This window comes from Gallinula chloropus (genome assembly GCF_964237585.1).
Source record: "Gallinula chloropus genome assembly, chromosome: 1".
NCBI classification, from domain to species: domain Eukaryota; kingdom Metazoa; phylum Chordata; class Aves; order Gruiformes; family Rallidae; genus Gallinula; species Gallinula chloropus.
In genome coordinates this window covers 76,265,784-76,291,091 of record NC_140085.1, presented here as the reverse complement: position 1 = coordinate 76,291,091, position 25,308 = coordinate 76,265,784, and the positions used below count along the sequence as shown (strand labels likewise).

The window sequence follows — 25,308 nt, the reverse complement described above, 5'->3', positions numbered from 1 at the left end:
ACCTATGATTCTCTGGGACCTGTTGAGTTTTTGGTTGCATAAATTGCTGCTGAAGCCCACCAGTGAAGACAGGATCTGTGCAGTTCTGAACACGTATGTTAGACTCCTGGTAGGGATTTATGCGCCAGGGTAGCTGGGCAGGCTCAGGGCTGGAAATCACCTCTTTGAGTCTCTGTTGAAGCTCTTGGTGCTTTTTTTTTTCCCCACACATGTGCATGACCTGTTACCTGTCTCGTGTTCCCAGATGGGTTGATCCCTGTGGACAGCCAGACCTGCCAGCTGCAAGGCAGTAGTCAGACAGGAATTTTGTGGAATTGGAGAGAAACTGTAGAAGAGGAGTCATAAATGAGAAAAGATTCTAAAAGCCGGCTAGGATGATTTGTGTGAGTCACTTTATGGGCATCCAACTTGGACCATCTTGAGGGATTTGATTTTCAGAGGATTACAGTAAAAACTATGAGCATCATGATGAACATGGATTTTACTAAAACCTATTTTAATTGCAAATGCAATAAAACATATTTTTACATTACTTTTCTTGGAAACATTTCCATGTATAAATGAGAAGTGTGTGTATATGTTTTTCCTGGTTTCTTGGAAACCCAGGAGCATAGTTTTATTTGTAATTGTCATCTACAGTTAATTATAGCTTGATCTGTACTATACATAAACAATGCTACCTTTCATACTCGTAGCTCAGAGCACAGATTGTCATCTAGTGCAAACAACGCGACGGGCAACATCAGCAGGTGGACTCTGGTCTATTTGTTCACTCCCCAAAACTGCCGGTCCCTCTGCAAAGGAGATGTACACAGACACAAAGAGCCAGCATGTGTGTGCGTGCCTGCGAGCCTGCGGTGCGCTCAGATTCCCAAAGGTTTGTGTGTGTATCCTGGTACCTGGAAAAGAAGGAGGAAGGGGCCACGTGAGCAGGTGTTTGAGCTTGCCTCTGCCTACACTGGTCCAAATGCAGGTACTGGTTCCCAAATTCTGGCGCCTGCTGCTGAGGGTGCCGGTGGCTGGGAGGGCTGTGTAGGTGTACCCAGTGGCAGCTGGGAGGGCTGTGTAGGTACATCCAGTCACATGAGCGATTCAGACGTGGTCACACTCACAGCGCGCGCTGCGATGAGTGCATCCGAGTGTGCACACCTCCTGCGCTGAAGTGTTTCTTAACCTGTGATACCAGTTCTCCCTGTTAGCGCTTGGAGTGTGTCCTTTTAAAAGGCTCTGACATGTACTTGTCTGCTGGGCTGTAACTAAAGAGCTATTTGTAACAATATTTATTCCAGCACTGTAAGCAGGAGCCTATTTATTACTCGGGCTTATGGAGCACTGGGTTCAGGATGCCTTTCCTTCCCATTGCCACCCACCCCTCCTCCCTGCTCCCACCCCCACCTCTCCCTCTTCCCCTTAAGAGAGTGCCAAACATGAAATGACAGTGACCAATGTTGACTTAATGTGGATGTTTAATAATGAAAAAAGTGTGTCAGTTCCAGCGTTAGTTACAAATGGCAGTAAGTATATCGGGTGGCAGCCCTGTAATAATTTTACATCCATCATTCCTTCCTGATGCCTCGCTGGCTGCCTGATGGATGGGGATAGCAGAGTTAACTCTTGAGAAACTGCTGTGATCTGCTCAACTGAAATGAATTCTGTCCCTGCTCTCCCCTCGGGGAGGAGGGGGATATTAAGAATCTCAAACCCGCAGATCCTGCTGTCTTTGAGAAATAAAACACTGGAGCTCACTTTACTAAAGGCATGAGGAGGAGCTGGTTTAACACATGGGATTTGAATTTCTCTTGCAGTAGACAATATTACTTCAATAACATTTTTTTTCTTCCCCTAATGGTTAAATTTGAACCAGAAAGTGAAGAGAAAAAAATAACCCCAAAAACAACAGAGAGCAGGGACAGACAAGAAAAGAGTAGGATTGGTAAAACAGAGTCTGACCCCATGCTTGCTGCAGACGCTGACAGTCCGTGGGTCAGAGCAGAGTGGATAAGTTGTAAGGTTTGAAACTGGGAAGAACAGGTCCTGGCACAAGCCAGGCTTCCCAAACAGGAGAAATGCACTGGAAATAAATCCAGAGGTGCAGTACTAACATCATAAACCAAATCACTTTGTGAGAGTTAAAACCTGCCCATTTTCATAATCTCCATAGTATTTTGCTGGAAAAATACTTTAGCATTCCCAGTGACTAGCAGAAGCTATATTACTCACAGACATTGCATACACACACTTATCTCTCCCTGCAAGTTCAGCAGACTGCTAATATATATGTCCTGTAATTTGTAGCCCACTCTATTCCTCCCTGGCCTGTAAAACACTAGGAAAGATGATCATTGTAATATTTTTGTTCTCTTCTCGCAGTGTGAGCGGAGATCCTTCTGTTTGGAATAATTATTATACAATGTGGGGACCAGGGAGTATCATGCAGACAATGGGCTATTTTACAGTCCCACAATGCAAAAGTTAGCGTGTTATCCTAACAACTGCGTGTCCCCTTCTTACTACCCTTTTCCCTACCCCCTTCCTAATTTTTTCTGAACTGAGGTTCTACGCCAGCAGAAATTCTTGTGTGCGGGTCGCAGCCCTCTTTGTTAATGCTATCAACACACAGCAGACAGTTTTCAAAAAGGATGACAAGGAGGCAAGCAGGTATTATGTCATCACCCATCCATCACCCTGTATGTCAGCCTTTCAGTGAGTCCAATCAGCGGACTCAACAGGATCATTCATGTTCAAGGATTCCTTTATTCAGCAGGGCTACTGTATCCATTGTTATTTCTCCTGAAACTTTCCTCAAATTTAATTAAAAACACATGTCAAGTTTACACACTGCAAAGATCAAAATTGCTTTTGCCCAGCACTGGTAACTAAGCATTAAACATTTTGATTTGCTTCGGCTGAAAGTTTATTCCTTTTTCCTTCCCCAACACTGCCCCCTCCCCCCCCACCTTTTTTTTTTTTGCCATTTGCTTTGTGGAGCTTGTGTATATTTATATTTACAGCCTCTGCATTTAATGGCCACATGCCTTATTTTCACAGATGGCCAGTGGAAGACTTCCCCTCCCCCCTTTTCTTTTAGTAAAGCCTGCCTTTGGTTTTGCTACTTTTGTCACGGTGCCACTACTCTCAGTTAGCAAGTGCCTACACATGGGCGGGAGAGAATCTGCGATGAGGATTTTTTTTTATTTCCTCAAGGACTTTAGCTCTTTATTTTAAAATATTTGGGGGGGATTGGTGTGTTGGTGTGGTTTGGTTTGGGTTTTTTTTTTTTTTTCCCCCTGATTGACCAGATTATTTTTTCAGAGAAAAATTAAGTGTGTATGTGCACATGTCTTTAGTACATCATTACGGCAGGGATGCATGGGCAGGGTTAGCTGGTAAAAAATGGGGAGAGAGGGACAAATTCTGTGCATGAAGCTCCCATCGAAGTCACAGAGAAGAGCAGGCAAAGAGATAGGGAAGAGAATCCTAGATCCTTGCACATGCTGAAGTCTGAATGGGAATTTAAGTCTTCATGCACTCCAAAGGGCAGAGATTGGAAACACTCACAGGCGAGTGTGGATTGGGGAGGACTGCAGCTGTTTATACCTCAGTGGAAATTTTATTAAGCCCAATAAAGATGGATCAACTTCCTCACAAAAAAAAAAAAAAACAAACCCCAACCCCAAACAAAACACAACATACAGTTGATTTGGAGTTCTTGTTATGTCTTTTGAGTTTTTTGAATCTTTGGGTTTAAATTATAAGCTGTGCCCTACAGCCACGAGAGCTAATTACTTCCTGAGGTTTTATTATTATTTTTACATCATGATGTGCCTCCAATAGCCCGGGCTTTCAGCACATTCATGGGTGTCAGTGTCAGTGCAATACCTCTCTTCAGCCTGATGCTTCTGTAAATTGTGTCCACTTAGTGTGCTGGGAGATGAGCCTGTCCTTCTTCTGCCCGTCCTAGCATGCAGGTGTTCACTTACCTGTGTGGCAAACAGCCACCAGTATGTTCTGGGGGTGCAGAACTTTACTTCTGATTGCAGTGATGCTGGGAAGTAGACAAGGGAAAATGTGGTTTCTTTCTTAGGAGACAGCTTGGATAGCATGTCAGCTTCTTCATTAGGGCTGGAAGAGATGTAAGTTACAGCAGCCTTCATAATTTTAATGCCTTCTAGGGAAAACTGGAAGAGAAAAGTCAATATATCTGTAATGCTGCTATGCAATTGAGTCTCCCATTGTTTAATAAACAATTGCCAGGAAAGCAGAGACTGTGTTCTTGCTTTCTCTTCATGTGTATGTAGACCCTCTTTCCCAGGATATCCTGTGTGGGTTGCGATTTTCATCTGGTTTCATTTTTGGTGTACCCCCTCTCTTCCTCAACCTGTCCTTGCCTTGCTGATCAGTTTTAGCAGCTCTTTATGACTGTGAATGAAGATTTGCGTGACAGATTTCATCCAGAGATCTCCAAACTCTTCACAGTGGTGGGAAAATGTCACGATCCCCATCCTGCTTAGTGGGGGCAACTAAGGTGCAGTGAGTGAACCGTTTGTGAAAAGTTGCAGAGCATGCCAGCCCAGAAAGCAGACTAGATGAGAAACTGGGTCATGTAACTCTTAACCTATTTGCAGTCAGCGGATTACGGCTGGATCTGGTTGAGGTCAATGCCTGTGCCCGCACTGTAAAACTTTTGTAGGAAGGAAGCAATGTCTCATCATTCTGCTTGGCTTTTGCTTTACATTTTATTTCTTCTTTAAAGTAATGGGCTGGGCCAGCCCTACCTGTGTTTTCATTTAAAATCCTGACTTACACTGTCTCTCAGAGCTCATGACCAAAGGAAAGGAGGACGTCAGCATCCTCATTTCCTGTAGAATTGCTACTCCCCATCTGACTTTGTTTCCAAGTCAAATAATGTATTTTACCGAGGAAGTTGTTCGTTCTCAAATAAAGAATAAAAAAAGATCTTGGGGACATGACCTCAGCCAAGTTATTGAGATTTTCCTCTTTTTGTTTCAGTGGACCCTGTCTTGTCTTCAGTGCTTTGAAAGGTACTGACTTGAGAGCCCCTAAAAACCAAAGACTTACATCCACAATGTATGGCCAAGAAAATGACCATACTGGGAGGAGAGCAGTTAAATGTCTGGGCCTCCTTGATGCATCTGATTTTTTTCCCAATAACACTTCAAAGAGCACCTCTCTACTGAGTCCATCTAGCACTCCATATAGATTACTAATCGGGTGCAATGATTTCCTGGCAGTATTGAACCAATTTGAATTTGAATATTTACCATTAAGCAAAAGTTGCGGTTCCTCTACCTAGTGATGTAGCCCCAACTAAGACTGTGATAATTCTGAAAGAAGTACTAGAAAATCAGGAAGAGCCACAAATAAAGGATGTTATTTTATTTTCTTGCTTGTAATGCTGCTTTTAGGTTCTGTGGGTGGATTATTCCATGAAAAAGAGAGATCTCAGATAAGCAAGACTGAAAGAGCTGAGGGGGTGGTGAATGCATTGTTTCTTCATGCTCAACTTTGATGCAACAACAACAAAAAAAATCTCCCAAATGATGAATAGCTGTGACATTATAAATAATCTTTCATCTTCTTTGGTGGTCCACAGAGTTTATATAATTGGAAGGCTAAAACCCTTCTTTGTTGTTTCTTCCCTTTTCATTAGTACAGTAGAAGACTATAAAATTGTGCAGCCAGAAGGGTTTTAACAATTACTGAGTCAACATTTGAAAGTCTCACTCTATTTTATCATTTCATGCATGTGCTTTTTATGAGTTTTACAGCCCTGCAAGCGTTACTTAACCAAGGTCCATTGCAATGGTGGATCTGTAATTGTACTTTTTTTATTCTATTATGCTTTCCCTAGTAACATGTGCCATCAGCAAGAGTCACAATTCCACACACAGAACAAAATTACAAGCTTGAGGTTAGAATTTTTAGATAAGATGCAGGAGTGCCAGTTTCAGTTCCTAAAACTACCAGTCTTACTAAGGAACCTTTGGCAAGTCACTTAATGCGTGACTCAGTTTCCCATCTGGTAAACAGAGTTAATTATACTGCTTTCCTTTGTGAAATTTTGTGGCTGAATTTGCTGATGAGAGCAAAACACTTGGGTGATGAAAAAAAAAGGTAAATTTAAATAGAAGATCCCACGGAAATTCAGTTGTAGGTATAACACGGTTTGAATTGAGTCATAGACAGTGTGCACAGTACCTATTCAGAAGTACTATGGCATTAATATGCAGGAGTAGAGCCTGGACTGCAAATAATTCATCATGTGCAAACCTCTGGGTGAATCTCTCACTACTGCCAGTGGTTCCTCTTAAGTTCTTCCAGCTCTCTGTCAACCGTAATGCCTACCTGCCTACATACCAACCTCATGTTTTCCACATTTTGAAAGACTGAGGAAGATTTTATAACACAGGCTATTCTGATGTTTAATACTGCAAGAGGCAGAGGAATGGCACAGAAAGATTACTTTTACAAAATCTTCACTCGTGTCAGATGAAGGATAAGACTCTTCACATTTTTGGAGGGCTGAGGAAAATATCATAATGTTGAATGGATAACACCTGGCACAACCAGCGTGTCTGATAATTAAAGCTGGTTTTCTGTCATAAACAGAAGTGAACTTTCATTGCGGGATCATAGTCTAGCAGCTAATCTGCCTAGCACAATATACACCTAGTATTTGGTGCCTGTTGACCAAGGTATGTGTCAGAACGGTTGGTATTTACTGGGGCTTGCTGAGTGAAGGCTTCTGTCTCAGCTCCACAAACCACATTAGATGGTGTCACGGGTCCTGCTCAACAATCTAAGATAAGAGCGAGCTTATCAAAACTCAATCTCATTGAAAATACCACTTCCAGAGTTTAGATGTGGGATTTTTTTCCCGCAGAGCAGGATGGCAACTAGCTTGAGAAACTGCGCTTGGAGAGCGGGGTGGGGCGGGAATGGGACACCGAAAAGGACAGTATCAGGCAAACGTCCTTTTCTTTTCACATGCTGACACTGAAGAGACAAAGGTAGCAAGCACTCTGTCCGCTGTGGTCGCTGTACTTATAATTCTTCAGCACAAGAGCTGGTGGGCGAGTTTCTCCTTGCAGTCCGTATGTAACTGCGCTTGGCTCGCTCCAGCTACTTTACAGGCGGGTGGTTTTTTTGCCTGGCCTTTCAGTTCACTTGGAATAAGAAAAGCAGGGATGTGAGCCGATGTGCCTCGATGCTCCTCCTCCTCTAGTATTCCACACTGGCTGTATCTCTGCAGGCATCAAACTGAGAGAAAAATATTCCTGTCGTCAGGAGAAATGGGGGTAGGGTTAGGGGACTCAGAGAAGCAAAGAGTGGACTGCTTCAGTAAAACTGCTAACCTTGAATTATGCAATCGGAAAAACAGCTCTTGCCAAAATACAATTCGAACGGAGTTCAGAGTACTGTCAGTGTTTGCCAAATACCCCAGCCAAAAGGATGTCTCGGAGAGGGGGAGGAGGGATCCGTTGCCATATGCCCAGCATTCACAGTATTCTGGGAGAACTGTGGAGTCCTTCAGGAGTGGAGGCGTGCGCCTGGTCTCAGGTGGACCCCGAGCATTGGTACCATGATCCAGCACGAGGCAGGAGCAGCGAGGTCAGAGGGGAGTAGGCAAATATCTCCAAATGTCTTTATTTCTCAAACCTTGCAAGGTTTCGCTTCACGTTTGTATGGTAGTGGGAGGAGTTCTGGCAAACATTATCAGGCTGTTCTACATATGTTTTGACTCTTCTTGTTTTATGTTTCTTCTATGAAAGAGACTGCAACCAAGTTCTTGTCATTTTTAGATCAATGTTTTGTTAAACTATGACAGCTATCCATGACAGAGAGCCAAGTAACTTTTGCAGCTGACCACAAAACTGAGTCTGACTTGCAGTGCTTAGTCATTTTTTATATATATTTTTTTCTACATGACACATTCCATGTGTGTATGTGTTTTTCATTGTTCTTTTAAATATAATTAGAACATTGCTGGGAGCTGTGGTACAAATCAATCTTCTCCAGCAGATTACTTTATTTGATTAATAAAGTTTTAGAAACTTCTCAACCCATTAGTGCTATTGACAAACCCTCTCTGGTTATACTTTGAATAACTGGACTGTTGTGGGACGACAGATTGCTCTCTACAGTATTATCTTCTCCAGTTTGCCCATTATGATATTTCACATGATCCAGATAACAGAGGTCTTGCTGCCCTTATGGAGAGTCTCTCCTACACTCCCAATAGAAATGACCACTGGGATAGTTTTACTTAACCTCTGCCAAAGTTATTCATAGAGGAATGAAGATGTTTCCAAGATGTCTTTCAGCCTTCTGGGGCCTGATCAGAAATTTCGGAGAAAAGTAATCACTCCATCTTTCCTTTAGCAAAAGATCCCTGTATTCATCCTCCTGCCAGAGCAGAAACATTCCTTGCCGTTTGGTTCTCTCCTTTATGCAATCTGATCAATCTCACAAGCAAGACTTTGCAGGGCTTTCCTGGGTCTGGACCAGTCTTGGCTGTTCCTCCTGGAAGTATTTGCTCCAGGCTGCAATTGATGCCATTTGTGCATTACTTATAGGATGGACAACATTTTGTAACATTGAAGGTGGGACAAATCTGAATACATAGATTTATATTTATATAAATGGTATAATGATAAATGAAGCTCAAGGCGTAGTCCAGCGTAGCATGCAGGAATGTGCCATCGCCTCCTGAACTGTAGTGCTTTAATGTAAGTGTGCTGCTGAGCCCAGCGTGCACGTACTCCACCTGCTATCACTGGATGGTACCACAGCTTGCTACTGTTTACACAGCTAATCCAACACAGCGGAGTGGTGGCAGCTTTAAGAATGTGTAATTTGCTATTGAATTAAGATAATGATGATAAATAGATCCTCCTTTTGTATCAACTTGAAACCATTGTGGATCTTGTGTCTGAAGTTCTTAAACAGGCTCTGTGAGAGGAGGCTGGGCTAGCAATGTCAGCAGGTTGCCAGCTTGTTTGGGGTCAGGGGAGAAAAGAATTTTTTCCTTCGTTGTTTCTTCAGAGCTTCCATAAATACTTTCTCTATCAACTGAAAGACTCTATAGGAAAAGTAAAGAGATGTTTCCATCAAATGAAAAGCAATAAGTCAAGTGGATGCGTTCAAACAAAACCACATGGGAATGCTGCTTAGACCCTTTCAAACATTTTGTAATTGTAAAAGCAGTCCCAGGACTGGAGAAAATTAGCTGCCGTGCGTTTAATGGGAAAAGCATAGGACAGAAAATCGGTATATATGGTCAGGCTTTTGCATCCTGCCAGGGTGTTGCTGATCTCTTTAGGCTCTCCTAGTGCTGTTGCGGAGGCTTAGGAAAGAGCAGGCCTTAGCCTTACTCTTGGCCAAATACTTGTTAAACATTTCTAAACACTAACACAGAAGAGTAGACAGCTGGCCATTTTGACATCCTCTGTTTCAAGAGCAATGTCATGCAGAAGTTCTTTTTAGCTGCCACCTTGTCATTGCTGACGGAATTAAATTGTTACTCTCTGCATTTAAATAGCGGGGAGTAAATTGTCACCACGTTGAAAGGGTGGTCTCCGTGCCGCCCCACATTTCGGCTGCCTGGAGAGCTGGCTCTAAGCGCTGGGGCTGAGCGGCGCAGCCCGGCAGCTCAGCACTCATCTGGCATTCCTCCGCAGCCCCTCTTCAATCATTGCCTGTGCTCGCTCCCTTCATCTAATGTGACCATACCTCAAAATGCAAAACTTTGCCCAAGATGAATAGCAGCAGAGCATCTGTGGTCTTGTTAAGTCAAACGCTGATAAACGAGCCCTACCCCGTGCGTACCTTTGCAGACAGCATGCCGGAGTATTCGCTGACCTTAAGACTCAATCAGATCATGTCGGCAGAGTGTGGTTCTGAATGTAACTGCCTCCGACTTCAACGGCTGCGTTTACTGCATAAAGAAAAAGCTGTTAAGCTTGTGCCCTTTGCGCTCTCAGCTCTGTTTCTCTAAGAGGTTTATACATGATTCAAGAAAAGTCTGCAACAGAATAACTCCCCCTCCCCCATAATACACCCAACAAGAGGAGAGGTTCTTTTATATATTAGGCTGGTGGCAGCGTTTCAGAATGGTTTCCGACATAAAAATGTTTGAACTCTTACCGTTAGGAGGTTGACGGTAAATAGATTTTTTCTTTTTCTTTTTCTTTTTTTTGAGGAAAAACTGCTGACTTAGATTATTTAGCTGAGATCCATTTGCAAGAAATACAAAGTCAACTTACTCCTGACTTTCTGTCTGCTGACAGGCTGCTTTGGAAATGAGGGCTGAGTTAAAACCGGTAGATCCAAGAGTTTGGTAAAGCTCGATGCCTGAATAGTTCAGGTGCTTATTCAAAGCTTTTCTGGGCTTCCTGGATCTGCTGTGCCTGGAGGTGTTGCAGAAAAACCCTTTTGCTTGTGACAGGCTGACTCAACGGCATGAGCTTTTCCTGCAAAACCCAAGAGGATAACTCACCTTGCACGGTTTCAGCGGTGATGTGTCTGCTTACAGTCAGGGGATCCACAGTGAAAATGAGCATGAGGAGGAGGAGGAAGGTTAACCTTGTGTTCCCTAAACTGTGCAAGTGTACAAAGTTGGCAGATTAGCCTCCTTTCTAGCTCTCCCCAGAAGTTCTTTGTGAAATGACTTGCACGAATCTGAACTGTTCTTTGAATTGCAGATGCTGGGACATCACATTGCGGGAAGCGTTTCTGTATTCGTATTGTTCTCTTTTCTGTTTGCTTCTGTAATACAACCCAGTGACATTATTAGGCTACATAGAATAGTTGTAAAGTCTCCGGTTGCCATGTGAAATGTGCAAGTTGTTTTTTTTCTTTAGTTTGTTGATCTTTTGCAGTCATCAGGAGCGGAACAGAGCAACAGAACAGAAATCTTTCTTGCAGGAAGAAGCTCAAAAGAATTTTTTTCAACTGGAGCCACTTTATTATCATTCCGTATCGTGTCATTTTCTCAGCTTTGCAAAAGGCACAGTGCCTAACATTTTGAAATGTTAGTGCCGCTTTCCTGAAAGATTTATTTTTAAACCTATGATTGTCAGGAAGATAGAACGTTTGTGAGTAAAATTCCTTGGGAAAACAAAAACAGTTGGGAAACGGAACACCTTTGTATTTGTAAAGTCACACAATTCAGGGGGAAGCGAGGTGTTTTGCAGAGAACATTGGAATTGATGGCCCTGGCATGTTGCTCTGGCAATGTCTTCAGACACCGCTGCAGCCTGACAGATTAATTGGCAGCACGCACTGGCCTGTCGCAATCCAGGGTTCACAGATAGTTCTGACTAGATGAATGACGGACAGGGTGTTAGTAGGGTTGGGCAAACAGTCTGGACAAGAACTCGAACTGCTGCCCAAGTATTGTGCTTAATTCAGGCTGACCCTTTCCCAAGGTCTGAGTAACTTTGAACCGTCGGGGTTTTCTTTTTCCCCAATGGGCTGCTTCCTAAAATATTGCCTTTTAAAAAACAAAAAGGACATAGTCACCCATGTCTCCACGCTTTGATTGCAGGCTGGAAAGAGAGTAAAACAATAAATACATTGCAAAAGAGCGTGTAACATCTAAACTCCCAGTTCAGCTTTGCAGTCCCGGGAACATAGAGAGTTGAAGTATTCTTCAGATGTGCAGCCAATTTTATCATGCCTAACTAAACCAATCTTTTCAACACTGTGAAGTTAGCTCATCGCTAGCTAATAAACATGTTTTAAGAAAGGACTTGGTAGAGACTGCAACCATATCCCTTCCAGAAAAAATATTATGTATTCTTAAATACCTGGCTCGAGTAAACTGTTGTGAATGGATTGTTACCCAGCTTCCCTATCAACCTTCTAAATTACCTCTGAACTTCGCAATTACAATATTTAATGATTTTCCTGATCCAAATCCCGTCATTTTGCCCATATAGGACAAAACAACACTGGAGACCCTGACTCAGCAACTGGCAGTAAAACAGAGTGAAGACGGGAAGTTTAGCCACGCGATGATGGATTTCAACATGAGTGGAGATTCTGACGGTCAGTACAGATGGCTTGTCCTTATTTCCAGGTTAGTGTGTACATGTCAGCAGGATCTGGAGGAGAATCCAAGTGCTTTGGAGGCCTGTGAGGAGTAAGAGCGGTTAGCAGTAAGTGGATGTGAAGCAAGTCAGGAAAAAAATGATTCATTGTGTGATGTGTTAAGTCTGGAGGTGAATTTTGGCCTTGCTCTTCTGTACACTGCACTTCTTCAGACTGGACCAAGACTGTATTTCTGATAGTAATGGAGAATAAAGGAGGCAAATAGATGTAGGATAAATGAAATCACACAGTGAGTCCCTGAATTAAAGAAGCAATCGTCCATAGATGATGTGAGCTCTGCATCTGTAGGAGCTTTCTTGGTTTGATGAAGCAAGCGTAACGGTTGTTTCTTTCTCAGCTATTGCTTATGTTGCTATGGAGAGGGAAGCACAGAATCAGGCAGATGTGTAAGCGTACATTTGCTAGTGAGAGAATTGCTTAAGAAGAATCACCTGATGCTACCATACATCACCCCCTTCCCATCACAAAAAAAAAGGTAGAAGAAAGGTAACATAATATGACTAGCATTTGGTAAGCGAGAAAGGAAGACAGTAAAAATAAACTCTACATTGGTAAGTGTTGGGTTTACATTATTAAGTAGTGAAAGATGGTTTAGAAAAGCTGTTTAATGCTTTGTGTTGAAAAAAAGTTGAAACTCTTCATCCAGTCTACACTATGTGATACTGAATCAATAGCATAGCTAAAAACTAGGCAGCACAGGGCATTTCCTGCTGCTTCAAGTGAAAAGAAGAAATGGCGTTAACCTCTTGTGAACACTGACTCATTGAATGTGCAGCACTGCCATAGGTCACTGATGACAGAGGAAGCTGCATAACAAAACACAAGCTGGGAATGTTTCTCTCTTTCTTTTTAGGAAGTGCAGGAGTTTCAGAGTCTAGAATTTATCGGGAATCCAGAGGGCGTGGTAGCAATGAGCCCCATATCAAGCGCCCAATGAATGCATTCATGGTGTGGGCTAAAGATGAACGGAGGAAGATCCTTCAAGCCTTCCCTGACATGCACAACTCCAATATCAGCAAGATCCTAGGTAAGAATGATAGAGCGCTGTTCTTTCAGTAGTAAAACTCAAAAAGCCTTTCTGACTGAACAAAGCAAAGCGCCTGACTCAACAGTAGTACTCCCTGTAGAACATCTATGTGGCTATTTAGTGACTGCACCAAGGACAGCAGTGATAGGAGCATTCACCGGGCTCCCCAGCAGCATACACCTACCGTAACCTGAAGCCTTGGTGTGGATTTGTCACTACTGAGGTTGTGGTGGGGGTTTTGGTGCAAATACGTAAACTGAAAAGGTAAAGCCAGTTCATTGCATTAGGCTGTTGAATAAGCACAAAACGACTGTTATCATTTAGTTGCCCGTGTATTTCATCTAACTGGGTTCTTTGGGGTAGGACACTGCCGTATTTGATTTGTGCCATAGCACTTTCTGTTTAAATCAACGGCCATAGGGAAAAGATCCTAAAATACATCCTTTTATTTTATACACTGACAGTTTTAAATTATTTTTATTATGTTCCTGTTATATTAAATTTCCCTTTAGTACGTGATCTCTATCACAAGCTGCTTTTATTCTAAACATTCTGAAAAGAATCCTGAAATAAAAAAAGAAACATCAGAACTAATTACCATATCCTCTACTCTTCACATCTCAAGCAATATTTGTCATGGATGTCATCTACTGAATTTCATGCCATAGTCTTCTAACTTCTCGCTACTTGCTCGAATTCCAAGGACCTCATTCAGTCCTAAGTTACTTCTCTGTGCCATGCTGAATGATACAGAAGGTGAATAATGAGAATCTCTTGAAACTGATGAATTACTGTTCTGCAGAAAAAAAAAGTAGTCTGTGACCAAATTAGAGATATTGCCTTTCCACTGATAAAGATTGTGTTACAGGACCCAGGTGTCCCTCAGGCCAGTGGGCAAAGGCTTATGCAGGGACCACGTTTACCTGGGCTGCAGGTCTCGTCGGTTTTGCAGTCAGCTCGGGTGGTGCAGCACAATTGTAATGGCAGCATTAACCAGCTGCAGGGTTGGTAAATGTGCTGAGTTCAGACTGGTCAGAGGTTTGAAGTTTAGGTTGATTAGAGTGGTATTACGAAAAGTTAGCAGGGGGCAAGTGGAAATGAGATAAATTGGTCGGCAAGGTAGAATGTATTGGTCTTGGATGGCAGATGTGACGACATTAACCCATGATTAAAAGGGTGGTAGGAGATGATTAGATTAGTTATGGGAACAGGATTAGAAGGCTAAATTGGTTATGTTGATGATAAAATAACCTTATACTGGTTAAAAGGGATTATACTGGTCAGAGGTGTATGATGTGATTAGACTGAGGACAGGGCAGTAATAGTTTGGGTCTGTTTCTAAATTGAGAGTAGACCTGGTTAAACCTGTTTTTAAATAATCAGCTTCAGAAATCTACAAGATCATTCTGAATGGCCCTTTTCATATAGAAAGTACAAAGGGAGCTTGATGTTTTCCCTCCTAACTGATTGTTTTGGATAACAACCTCCGACAGCACGCTGCTAATTCATTCTGCTTAAAACAGGCGCTTGAGCTGGGCTGACATTTTACGCAGTCTCTGGGGATCCTGGTTGACATTTTAAAGGGCTTCTAAGCATTTTATAATACCCTAAAATCTGGTTTTAATAAGCCATTCTGCTGAAATTGTTAACATAAGGAATCACCTTTTACTATTTGGCGCTAGATCAGGGAGATATGGGGACATCTTTTTCTGATTAGATATACAGTAGTTGGAGTAAAATGTGCAAATTCATTACAGATCCTGTTGAGGTGACAGACAGTATAGCTGACTCCAAACTCTTTTCTGTTTTGCTGCCAGATATGGGGAAGAGCAAGGTCTGAAGCAGTGAGAGATGATGTTTCTATTTCTTTCCAGCATCGCACTTAATTTTTTTTTTATTCCACCTATGCAATGGAGAGGGATGTCCTGATGTCTTTTTTCTTGACAGAAACGGTACAAAGGTCTTCCCTCAATTGCAAAAGGCCGATCTTTTGAAGTCAGCAGGGAGCTAGCTCTCTGTTAACTGGCATAGGGTGAGCAACTAGAAGCTTACAGTTCAGCCAGGTATTAGGGTCTCTTTATTAGAAAGGCGCAATTTTTCCTTACTCTTTCCTTTTTTCTTTTTCTTTTTTTTTTTCCCCTACCAACACTGCTACACATCGAGGTCAGAGAGCTCATTGTCACGGGGAGTAGCTTCGATGGAGTTGTCACTGATCGAGGGTCATTTTTGTACTAAAATGAGAGGAGGTGCCCTTCCCAGCGCTAGAATTCTCTAGGGATTATGTTTGACACTGTGGTATTATGTTTTGAGCATAAAAATTAGATACATGGATTTGTCACTAAATTCATCTGTGCATACGTTTGTCATCCATCTGTTCATTGCAACTTAAACTTGCGGATAATGACTTTTTTTTAGTAAATTGTTAAAAAAAGTGCTAAAATGGGTCTGCTGGACCCTATCAATTTAATAATGCATTGTTTAGATATTTTTGTAAATATTTTAATTAATTTCGCTGAGAAATCTACATAAAGAGCTTAGGAAAAGATGAAGTTAGATACTACCTTCAGAAATTCTCTTGTGCACATGTATGTGTGTGACTAGATACCTCTACAGGTACCTGTAGATGACAGGAGTGTTTGTGTGTGTGTGTGCCCACTTTTTAAACGCAACAATAGCCTGACTCAGATACTCAGATTAAAAACGTCAGCCTAATGGATTCAAAGTTAGGCAATATTACAAAAAATCCTTGTCAAATAAACTTGACTTAAAATCAGCAGTAAGCAGAGCTCCTAAGCCCACCTAGGACATGCATGTGTGTGCCCAAGACTGGCTGCCAGTCTCAGGACACATGGGACATCTCTTTTCTGCCCCGGACTCAAAAAGCTGTCCCTCTGCAGCTGTCCTCACAGTCGTACCTGCCCTAGCTCACTTTGGGGGCAGGAACGATGTCTGGTGCTGCAAATTCTTAGAAATTTACTCATTTCTTTGCTAATTGCTTCAGCCATCAGAGCAGGGAGAACCCTGCTTGTCGATCTGTATGCATCCAGGGAGGGGAACTGGTTCTTGTCTTCATAGAGAAAAGCCTTGCATACTTGACCCACTCAAAGCTTTCTAACGCAGATGGTGAGCAGAAAGCTCACCCAAGAGTGTAAATCTTCCCTTAAAAAGAAAGGTTTTTCAAGATTCTTCAATCACACCTTGTTTGGGCTTGGATTTGGCACTGCACATAGGTACCATGCCTGCCTCTGTGTGCTTATAGAGAACAGTAGCAGATAAAGCAATTACAAAGGCTTTTTGTCCAACCATAAAGTATTTCTGACCAGGTTTAGTAGGTTGATTGACTCATTCATAGCGTAGCATGCCTATGGGTGCAAATTCAAGGATCAGAGTTAAATATAAGTTTCAGAATTTCGGATTAAGACCAATTAGAGAGCTGGTTGGAGTTTGTATATGACTAAGAAAAGAAGTGAAAATGATAAAATGTAAGCCCCAAGGCTTTATCATCAGAAAGTGGGCCCTTTTTCAAAATGTATTTATTTTGACAGCATTGTTTGTTTAATTATTTCTGATACTTGAAAACATGCTAGTAAATTATATTTAGTTTATTTTGTAAAAATGATGAAGGACGCATCACTGAAGAAGCAGTGATAAAAATTTGCTGAGAAGAGAGGTGAGACTGCCAGGATTTTTGTTGCATTGAGTTTGCAGCTTAGGAAGGAGAAAACATAATGAATGACATTTATGTATAAATATTGTAGATGTAACTGTATGCACAAATATTATGCATCAAAACTTCAAAACTTAAGTTTTTGTGGCCCTGATCCTGTAAGGACCTAATGTGTTTGCCTAACTTCACCCACCACTTGCAGATCTCTTCACATGAGGTGGTAGGACTCTTGCCTACCCACATCTAACAGTAGGATTAAGACAAATGATCTAGCACCATAAGAGAAGGATTGTGCTGGGACAGGACACTTTCACGGCAATCTTGCCACAACTGATTTTAATTTTTAGCTTTCTGTCTGTCTGTCTCCAAATATATCCAAGTTCCTCTATTGCAGTTCCTCTCACAGCATGTAAAGCAAATGTCAAGATTTGTTTAAAAGCCTGTGAGGTTTCCAGCTTTATTATTCATAAATGAAAATTGATTGATCAGCAGGGAGCCGGGATGGGGCTGTTTTTCTGAACCACTGGGACTACAACATGTCTGTGATTAGAGGACTATAGATTAAGATTAACATGATTTTCTTCATCACCAGTGACAAGAAGATAGAATTTGAAAGCAGACCTACATCTGGGTATCTTTCTGTACAGCTCCTACTCTTGAAGCTAAAATCTTAACATCATTCAATGCAGGCCCTATCTTTGTTTCCATTTTATGTGGCATTAGTAGGTGTTCAGCGTTTTGGCAGTGTCCACACCTTTATCACTGTGTCGTTTAGCCCAAAGTCTAGAGGTGCTACCTGCAGAAAGTTTGTGTCACTTTCTTGAGCTGCTCTCTTTGCCAGAAAAAGCTTGGAATAGTTTCTCTGTGGGAGACAAACATGCTGAGCAGGATTCTGGCCGCAGAGCTTTGTTGCCCTGCGTAACACAGAGCCCGGACACAGACCTCCGTGCGCAGCTACTACCTTCTTGTGATGTACAAAGTGCTGTGCTGGAGTTTTAGTCCAAATCCTCAGAACGATCTAGTCACACTTACATGCACACAGCATCACAGAGAATTGTGGGGGTTGGAAGGGACCTCCAGAGATCATCGAATCCAGCCCCCCCACCAAAGCAGGTCCCCTAGGACAGGTCACACAGGTTGGCGTCCAGACAGGTCTTGAATATCTCCGGAGATGGAGACTCTAAAACCCCCCTGGGCTGCCTGTTCCAGTTCAGTTCCAGAACAAGCTGGAGGATCTCTTTATGTTTGTTACGTGTTGTAAATGTCATGAAAAATGATGGGGTTTGACTCCAAAGTGAAGTTTGCTATGAAAGGGATGTTCATGTCTCCTCTTTAGAACAAAGACGTCATTACTTAGGAATCAGGTGTCTTTGGATGTGAGGTCAGGCTGTACCAGTCTGTTAGCCCATCGTGCTGGAAGCCCAAACTGCAGCTTCAAACAAAGATTCAACAAGCGCCGGGGCAAACAGTGTCACTAATCCGAAGGGACCTTTCTAGAGGAAAACAAGCTGTTTTCTTTCAGGGGAAGGGACAACTGTGCTCTCTGTACTGCAGCTCTTAGGGGCGCAGTGTGTTAAGACCTGAGTTATAGCATGAGCTAAGTACAGTACAAGTAACCATAAAACCAAAGAACAAGGGGAAGTCAAGTATGACATATGACATTATGAACCCATTAAACTGAGAAACTTTTTTTTTTTTCTAATGGGAAAATAGACTATTTTCCAATAAAGTTTTCCTTCTAGGCCACATGTTTCACAGCTCAGTCCATTCTGGTTATTGGAAATGTATCTTACCCTGAAGCACTTCTGTACTTCATGGAAAAATAAAATAGGATAACTGATTCGAGAAATTTTGCTTCCTGCTCCCGTATTATGTCCTGTAAGAAATATTAGTTTGTACATTTCAGGAGGTATTTGAAAACAGTTGTGAAGTCTTCATTGTTTCCCTAGCTCAGCTGTCCGTGCTAACATAGGCAGTGTCAGAAACAAGGCTGCCAGCAATCAAGCCATAGTGCAGCTCCATGGAGAGGTGTACCAGTACCCCAGTGCTCTTCCCCTCATGACACACACTAAATTCTTTGTTAAGTTGGAGCTGGAAGTGTTCACCGGGACTTGGTCATGGAGTTAAAACCCCACTGAGACATATGGGATAGTTTATAGCTTTTAGAGGCATTGCTTCAGGGTCCTTGCAGGCTCCTGGACCCAGCAGCATAGCATTTACGATCAGTTCATATTCTGCTGCTCACAAACCTGGCAGCAAGAAAGATGCATGATTTGTCAGGAAAGGCTGAGCTGCAGAGCCGTGCGTATCTGGAGTTTGGTCCTTGATCCAGCCGTGGTGGAGCACACCGACTGGATGGCAGCGCATGGGAGTGAGTGGTGCCTCCTCCAAAACAGGAGGTGAAGATGGGCCCGTGGCCAAAGGAAAGAGGGGGCCAATTAGCTGAGCAGGTTGTGTATCTAAGGGGTCTTTGGCCATTCCACTAATACCCACTGCCTCGTTTTCTAAAACAAAGTGCCAGGGATTGCTCAGTATCAGGGTGACGGTTTTACTTCTCACCTGAAAGACATTATAATTTGAGATAAGTTTCAGTAAAATATTGAGTCAGAACTTCCAGTATCCTCTCTCTCTGCCTCTTGGCCGTACCCAAGAGGTTTACCAGTCAAATACAAACAAGACCTGACCCCTGTCTAGAAGCTCTGACAGATTCCCAGCCCAAAGCGATATGACCGTAGGTATCTTGTACTGGGTGATCTACTTGTTTCTCTGCCTTTCAGCATTTGTGGATGAGTAGAATCTCATTTCTCCCTTTTTTTGTTTTTGGTGACAGGATCTCGCTGGAAAGCTATGACAAACCTAGAGAAGCAGCCATACTATGAGGAACAGGCGCGACTCAGCAAGCAGCACCTGGAGAAATACCCAGACTACAAATACAAGCCAAGGCCAAAGCGTACCTGCCTTGTAGATGGCAAAAAATTACGCATTGGCGAGTACAAGGCTATCATGCGCAACAGACGCCAGGAGATGAGGCAGTATTTTAATGTTGGGTATGGATCCTTTAAAATCTACCACTCATTTAAAACAACCAAAAATCCAAACCAAAAACCCAGGGAGAATTCTTAATTCAGTGTGGTAAATGTTATATTTTATTGGCAAGAGCGTTATATATTGCTAACAGAATATGAAGCTTATACTTCTAAACAATGTGTTCCAGGAGGAAGTTAGGCAGTCAGGGATTTTTTTTGTTGGCTCTGCTATATACTCATCTTACAGCTTCAGCCAACTGTCTCATTTCCACTTTGATCATGCAAAAGAAAAAAAAAGAAAAAAGATTTTTTCCAATGAAACCTTAGTCTTACAAGTCTTCTAATAAAGCCTTATAAGTATGACTTTATTACAGGACCTCAGAGGGTTTTTCTGAATGAATCTGTGGTAGTGGCTCTTGATCCAGACGCCAAAAATACAAGTTTGCATTCAGGATGATCTGTGACAAGTGGTCTGCAAAATGACTGCTGAACATACTGAACTTGAGTTGGAATATGGACTTGGCTCAGTTAATTCCTATCAGCCACGAAGTTGTGTTGTTCATCGTGACGGCATTTGCCATACCAGGGAGTCAGGGAGTGTCTTCCTGCACAGTAATCTTGAATGCTTTGCACTGAATTTCAAGAAGCCTGGTTCTGATAAACATCTAATAGATCAGCTCGATATGATTAGATTAAAATCTGCCTAGAAAACTAGCATGTCTTCCTTTTGCAAAGACTCCTTGGTTTTGGTTACAGCAGATCAAAAGAAATGGAAGTAATCAAATATTCTGCAATATTTCTGTGTTCACTCCAGAAAACTAAAAGCTATGCAGTGGTCTTTAAAAAAGCAACGCCAGCAACAAGGAAGACCATCAGAAATAACGGGATTTGTGTTTGGTTCCATCTGAATTTGGAATCGTTTTAGTATTAACTGGGTTGCACATCCTTATAGTTAACAGCCAGAAGTAGCAATAAAGGAGAGAATATCTGTCCAGCAATGTTAAGTGTCATCAGTCTGTGTTTTAAACAGCTACAGCGTGCATTGTTATAATAAGCCGCTCAGCAGAGAAATTTGAGCTGCTTAACCCTGTGGCGCTGGCAGGTCCGGTGATCCCAATGGTAAGCACTGAAACAAACACAGGGAAGTCAGCCAACATTTGGCATCAAGAGATTAAAAAAAGAGGAGGGGGGCTTTCTGGAAAAAGAATAGGTGGCAACAGAGCCCCCAAAACGCTGCTTATCTGGTTAACATGCACGCTTCATCATGGGGAAAAAAATTAACCTTGTAATATTCTGCGTATTATTTAGCTCTCCAAACAAGGCTGACATTGAAATCAAGACATTTCAGGAGATAATTTGCTCTGGGGCGTTGGAGCGCAGAACCTGGGGTGAAACCTTTCTAGAAGTTACTGTCAAAGGGGCCTATGACTGCAGCGGGGTGAGCATTAGATGCTGGCGGTCACAGAGCTGCAGCTGCATTCCTGGTTTTAGTTCCCCATCTGCTGCTGACCCAGCAGAGGTCATTTAGGGCTAAACTTCTAACCACCAGCCCAGCTCCTGCCTGGGTGCCGAAGTCAGTGGCTGGGTTTACAGGAGCTGTGGCTTTGCCAGCTGCTGGGGCAGGCTGAAAGCCCGTCTGAAGGCATCACAATGGGAAGGACCGGACATGTTTTTGCAGCTCTGGTACTTATTCCTTCTATGTCTCGGCATCCTTGTCTTTTTAACAGTGGTAGGGTAGGCTCACCTCACCAGCCTGCTGAGGGCCCCAGGATATGAGAGTGTCTGAGGGCTGCTTTGAGATCCCTGGGAGTGGACATCCTATAGAAGTGGAAAAATACTATTCTTAAATTATTTAATACTTGAAAAGCACTCTGAAAAGCACCATTTAAGTGCAAAGCGTTCCTATTGTTAAATATTAAAAGCAATTTAAGTGTGCTGAATCTTGTTACAGAAATGCTGACTCCAGGAAACAAAGCCTTCCTATTGAATTAAGACTAAAATGCAAATTAGATCCGCTCCCTACTTTAAGAGCTATATCTGCGGCTGACACAACTTCTGCTTGTTTCAGGAACAGGGAAACAAGGACTGTGCGGAGGGAGGCCTTTCCTTGAATGGCAGGCAGGAAGTATCTGAAAATGCAGCAAGCAATTCCAAACAAATGTAAAGCTGTTTGGCAGAGGAAAGTCTTTCAGGATCACTGTACTGTGCAAGGCTTACTGTACAGCCAGGGCACCGGCAGGCAGGGGAACAGGGGAGGGTTTCATTCTTAATTAAGAATGTTCATCTCAAGAGACTCTGCCCTGTCTCCTGTGGCAAGGCTTTTCAGTGCAGATGGACACACCGCTGATGACATTACAATGTGCAGCATGTACTGAAGAGTATTACTGCAATGGAATTACTTCATGCAGCAAGGAAACAAAAGGAGCATGAATTTTAAACCTCTAGGCTTGTTGGGACCCTGAAGCTTCTCAGGGAAACAAACACTGGTATAACACAGCTAGTGTTCTTGATGCAAAGGGAATTTCTATGGCCTGGAATAATTCTTCTTTCATTACTGCAGACAGGTTTCCAAGGCTTAGGCGCTGTATAAAGGCATCCTGTAGAGGATTTTCTCAAATGCTCATGTTGCTTGCTTGCTTTTTATTTATTTTTAAATAATGTGTGCTTCCGTTTTAAGTCTGCCTTTCCCCAATTTTATCCACCTTCCTTCAAAGGTTCTGCTTTTCACTCGTGCTGCTCACTGTGGAAACGGTCGCCTTCCAGTGGGAGGCCCTTAGTGATTGTCCCGTAAACCCATGTTGTGCCCAGAAAGCCCACTGGTCTTCTCCCTGATACTGGGCAGGTCTTTGAGTGAGCGTGGAGTAAACATCGGGTCTTTGAAGAGACCTGCCTTGCTTTCTCCTGATCCACTGCTCCTTCCCTACAGCACCTCCCCACGCCTGTGCAAACTACCCAGTCCTCGCCACGTCTCTCCTGTTGGCAGCGTGTTACTTTTGTCTAGGCCTGCCAGCAGCTTGGATTATTTAAAAGAGAGGTTTTCAAAATACATGGGTTTTTAAACACAATTGAAAGGACATTTATCTTTGGCTGGCAGCTCGTGGGACACACGGTTTACACAGTAAAAAAGTTAGTGTTGCAAGCAGGCAAGCTGAAGCTGTGTAGTTCAGGTACAGCTAGAGATGTTTTCAGAGGTGGGCTTTTCCTATCAGAGAGGTTGGCTTAGGCTTGATGTTCATTTCAAGAGCATCAGCTGGTGAGTCTGGAACATTGATAGAACGTTGATATGTATCTTGCATGGGCCATCCAGGAGCATGCGCTCTGGGTTTACAAAGTGCTGTTTGTACTTGCCTTCCCATTATCTCTTCCAGTATTCAAACATCCTGTTACTTTTTCTCCATGGCAGGCAACAAGCACAGATTCCCATTGCCACCGCGGGCGTAGTTTACCCAGGAGCCATTGCCATGGCAGGAATGCCTTCCCCACATCTGCCCTCCGAGCACTCGAGCGTGTCCAGCAGCCCGGAGCCCGGGATGCCCGTCATCCAGAGCACTTACGGCATCAAAGGCGAGGAGCCTCATATCAAGGAAGAGATGCAGACCGACGACGTCAATGGCGAAATCTACGATGAATACGATGAGGAAGAGGATGACCCTGATGCGGACTATGGCAGTGACAGTGAAAATCACATTGCGGGGCAAGCCAACTGATCAGGGTCCAAATATCTGGCGACCTACAGGACTTCAAGGAGAAAAGAAAAAAATAAATAAAGCCCCATCTGGTTTATCCTTGCCAGTGGCCAAGCACATTAACTTTCTCATACACTGACTGTTACTTTAACTGTTAGTCTTAACTAGTTGGGACATCAGCTGACTAATAGACATCAGCCTGCATCAGAAGAAAAAAGGCTCAGAAGAAAGGAAACAAAGACAACGACGACAACAACAACAGAATGATATAAGCTATGGGTAAAATAATGCCAGTAATTCAGCTGCTATACCCAAGCACTGAAGTCTTACCCGTCGACCTTTTATTATTATTATTTTTTTTTCAAATAAACTTTATGGCTGTTTGTTCTACAATGTTCTAGAAATTCTCACTCAGGTACACAGTGCCAACAAGTGGCTTGTGAATGTGTTTTGTTGTTTTGTGCTACAGTTTAAAGAGAAATAATTTTTTTTTTCTTTTTTTTTTTTTTTTTTTGGTAATGCACCTGACAGGAAAGAAAAAAGATAAAATTCCTTTGACACCCCACCCCCCCCCCGTCTCCTCCTCTTCCTCCTCCTCCTCCCTGGCAAATCTGGGTCGGAAGCGTGAGCGTGTGTGTGTGCGTGCGTGCCTGTGCGCGTGGCTGGCAAGGAAGGAAGTGGGGAGTCTGTTTCTGTTAACCCCAACAAGCAATTATTTCCTTTAAAGAGAAAACTTCTCTTCATCAGTTGCACACCATACTGAGTCTTTGAGCAAGTGCCAAATTTGTACTAAAGCGCTAAAGTAGTCCAATTTCTTTTTTGGTTTTCGGTTGGTTTTTGGTTTGATTTTTGGGGTTTTTTTGGTTGGTCTCTTCTTGGTTTTCTTTCCCTTTTCTTTTGCTTCCTGCTCTGTCTTAAGTTAGGACAGTGTTGTATCTTAGACAATCCCTTGAAGAACCTGATATACCAGCAGCTGGTGAGATTAGACGTATATTTTTGGGTTTGGTTTTGCTTTTTAAAGGAAACTGTAGGTGCCGTTCTCAGGTGAAAAAAGAGAGAGAGAGAGAGACATAAGAAATTTAGAGAAAAAAATATTTTATGATCTTGGATTTTCATGTGTGCGTGTTTATGGTACTAATAAGAATAATATTGGACTATTGTGAGCAAAAAGCATGTTCCAGAATGAAGTCCCGCACCCTCCAAATCACTTGGTCTGCAAGGAGCCTTTGCTTTTAATTTACACTTCAAGTGGCATCAGCGTAAAAAAAAGCTTGTCCAAAATGTGGTTTGTTCAGCACTGGACAGGGCAACTGGGAGTGTTACCTCCACTTTGAGCATAATTAGGTTACTGTGATATCCAGTTTTAATGAACTTCAGCGTGGATGAGTACTGATCTCTGATTCAAAAGATGATTTTTTTTTGTTACTTTTTATTTTTTTCCCTTTGTACTTGCAGAAATCCGTTGTTATCAGGGAGATGTTTGTGTAGGAAGGAAGGCTGATAGCAATGAAGAGACTTCCATCTTCAAAGTGAGCATGTAAGAACCCAAACTTTTGTGGTGCCCAGTTTCCCTCACTGCTGCCTCTCGCAAGTAAAAAAATGTTCTCCTGGGCTAAAATATTTTCAGCATTGTTCTGGAGCCCTTAGATATGTTGCTTGGGCAGGTTTGCCTTCCTTGGGCAACAGTAACCGGGAGTGGAAGGTGGATTTACACAAGTGTAATCCTGAGCAGGAGTTAGCCTCTTGCATTTCCAGAGAGGTAACTGA

General features: G+C 42.6%; 1 protein-coding gene across 7 annotated transcripts in view; it reads left to right on the top strand.

Moving 5' to 3' along the window:
• Positions 1-23,928, top strand: part of SOX5 (SRY-box transcription factor 5) — a gene marked incomplete at its 5' end in the record, with an annotated part of 289,871 nt that extends 265,943 nt beyond the window's left edge. For all 7 annotated transcript variants that reach the window (XM_084279479.1, XM_084279478.1, XM_084279476.1 and 4 more), the window contains 4 exons: positions 11,964-12,076; positions 12,993-13,162; positions 19,660-19,876; positions 23,259-23,928. In XM_084279479.1, the coding sequence (XP_084135605.1) occupies positions 11,964-12,076; positions 12,993-13,162; positions 19,660-19,876; positions 23,259-23,562 (804 nt within the window). In that variant the 3' untranslated portion in view covers positions 23,563-23,928. The remainder of the gene's footprint in view (positions 1-11,963; positions 12,077-12,992; positions 13,163-19,659; positions 19,877-23,258) is intronic.
• Between the last annotated feature and the right edge of the window lie 1,380 nt (positions 23,929-25,308).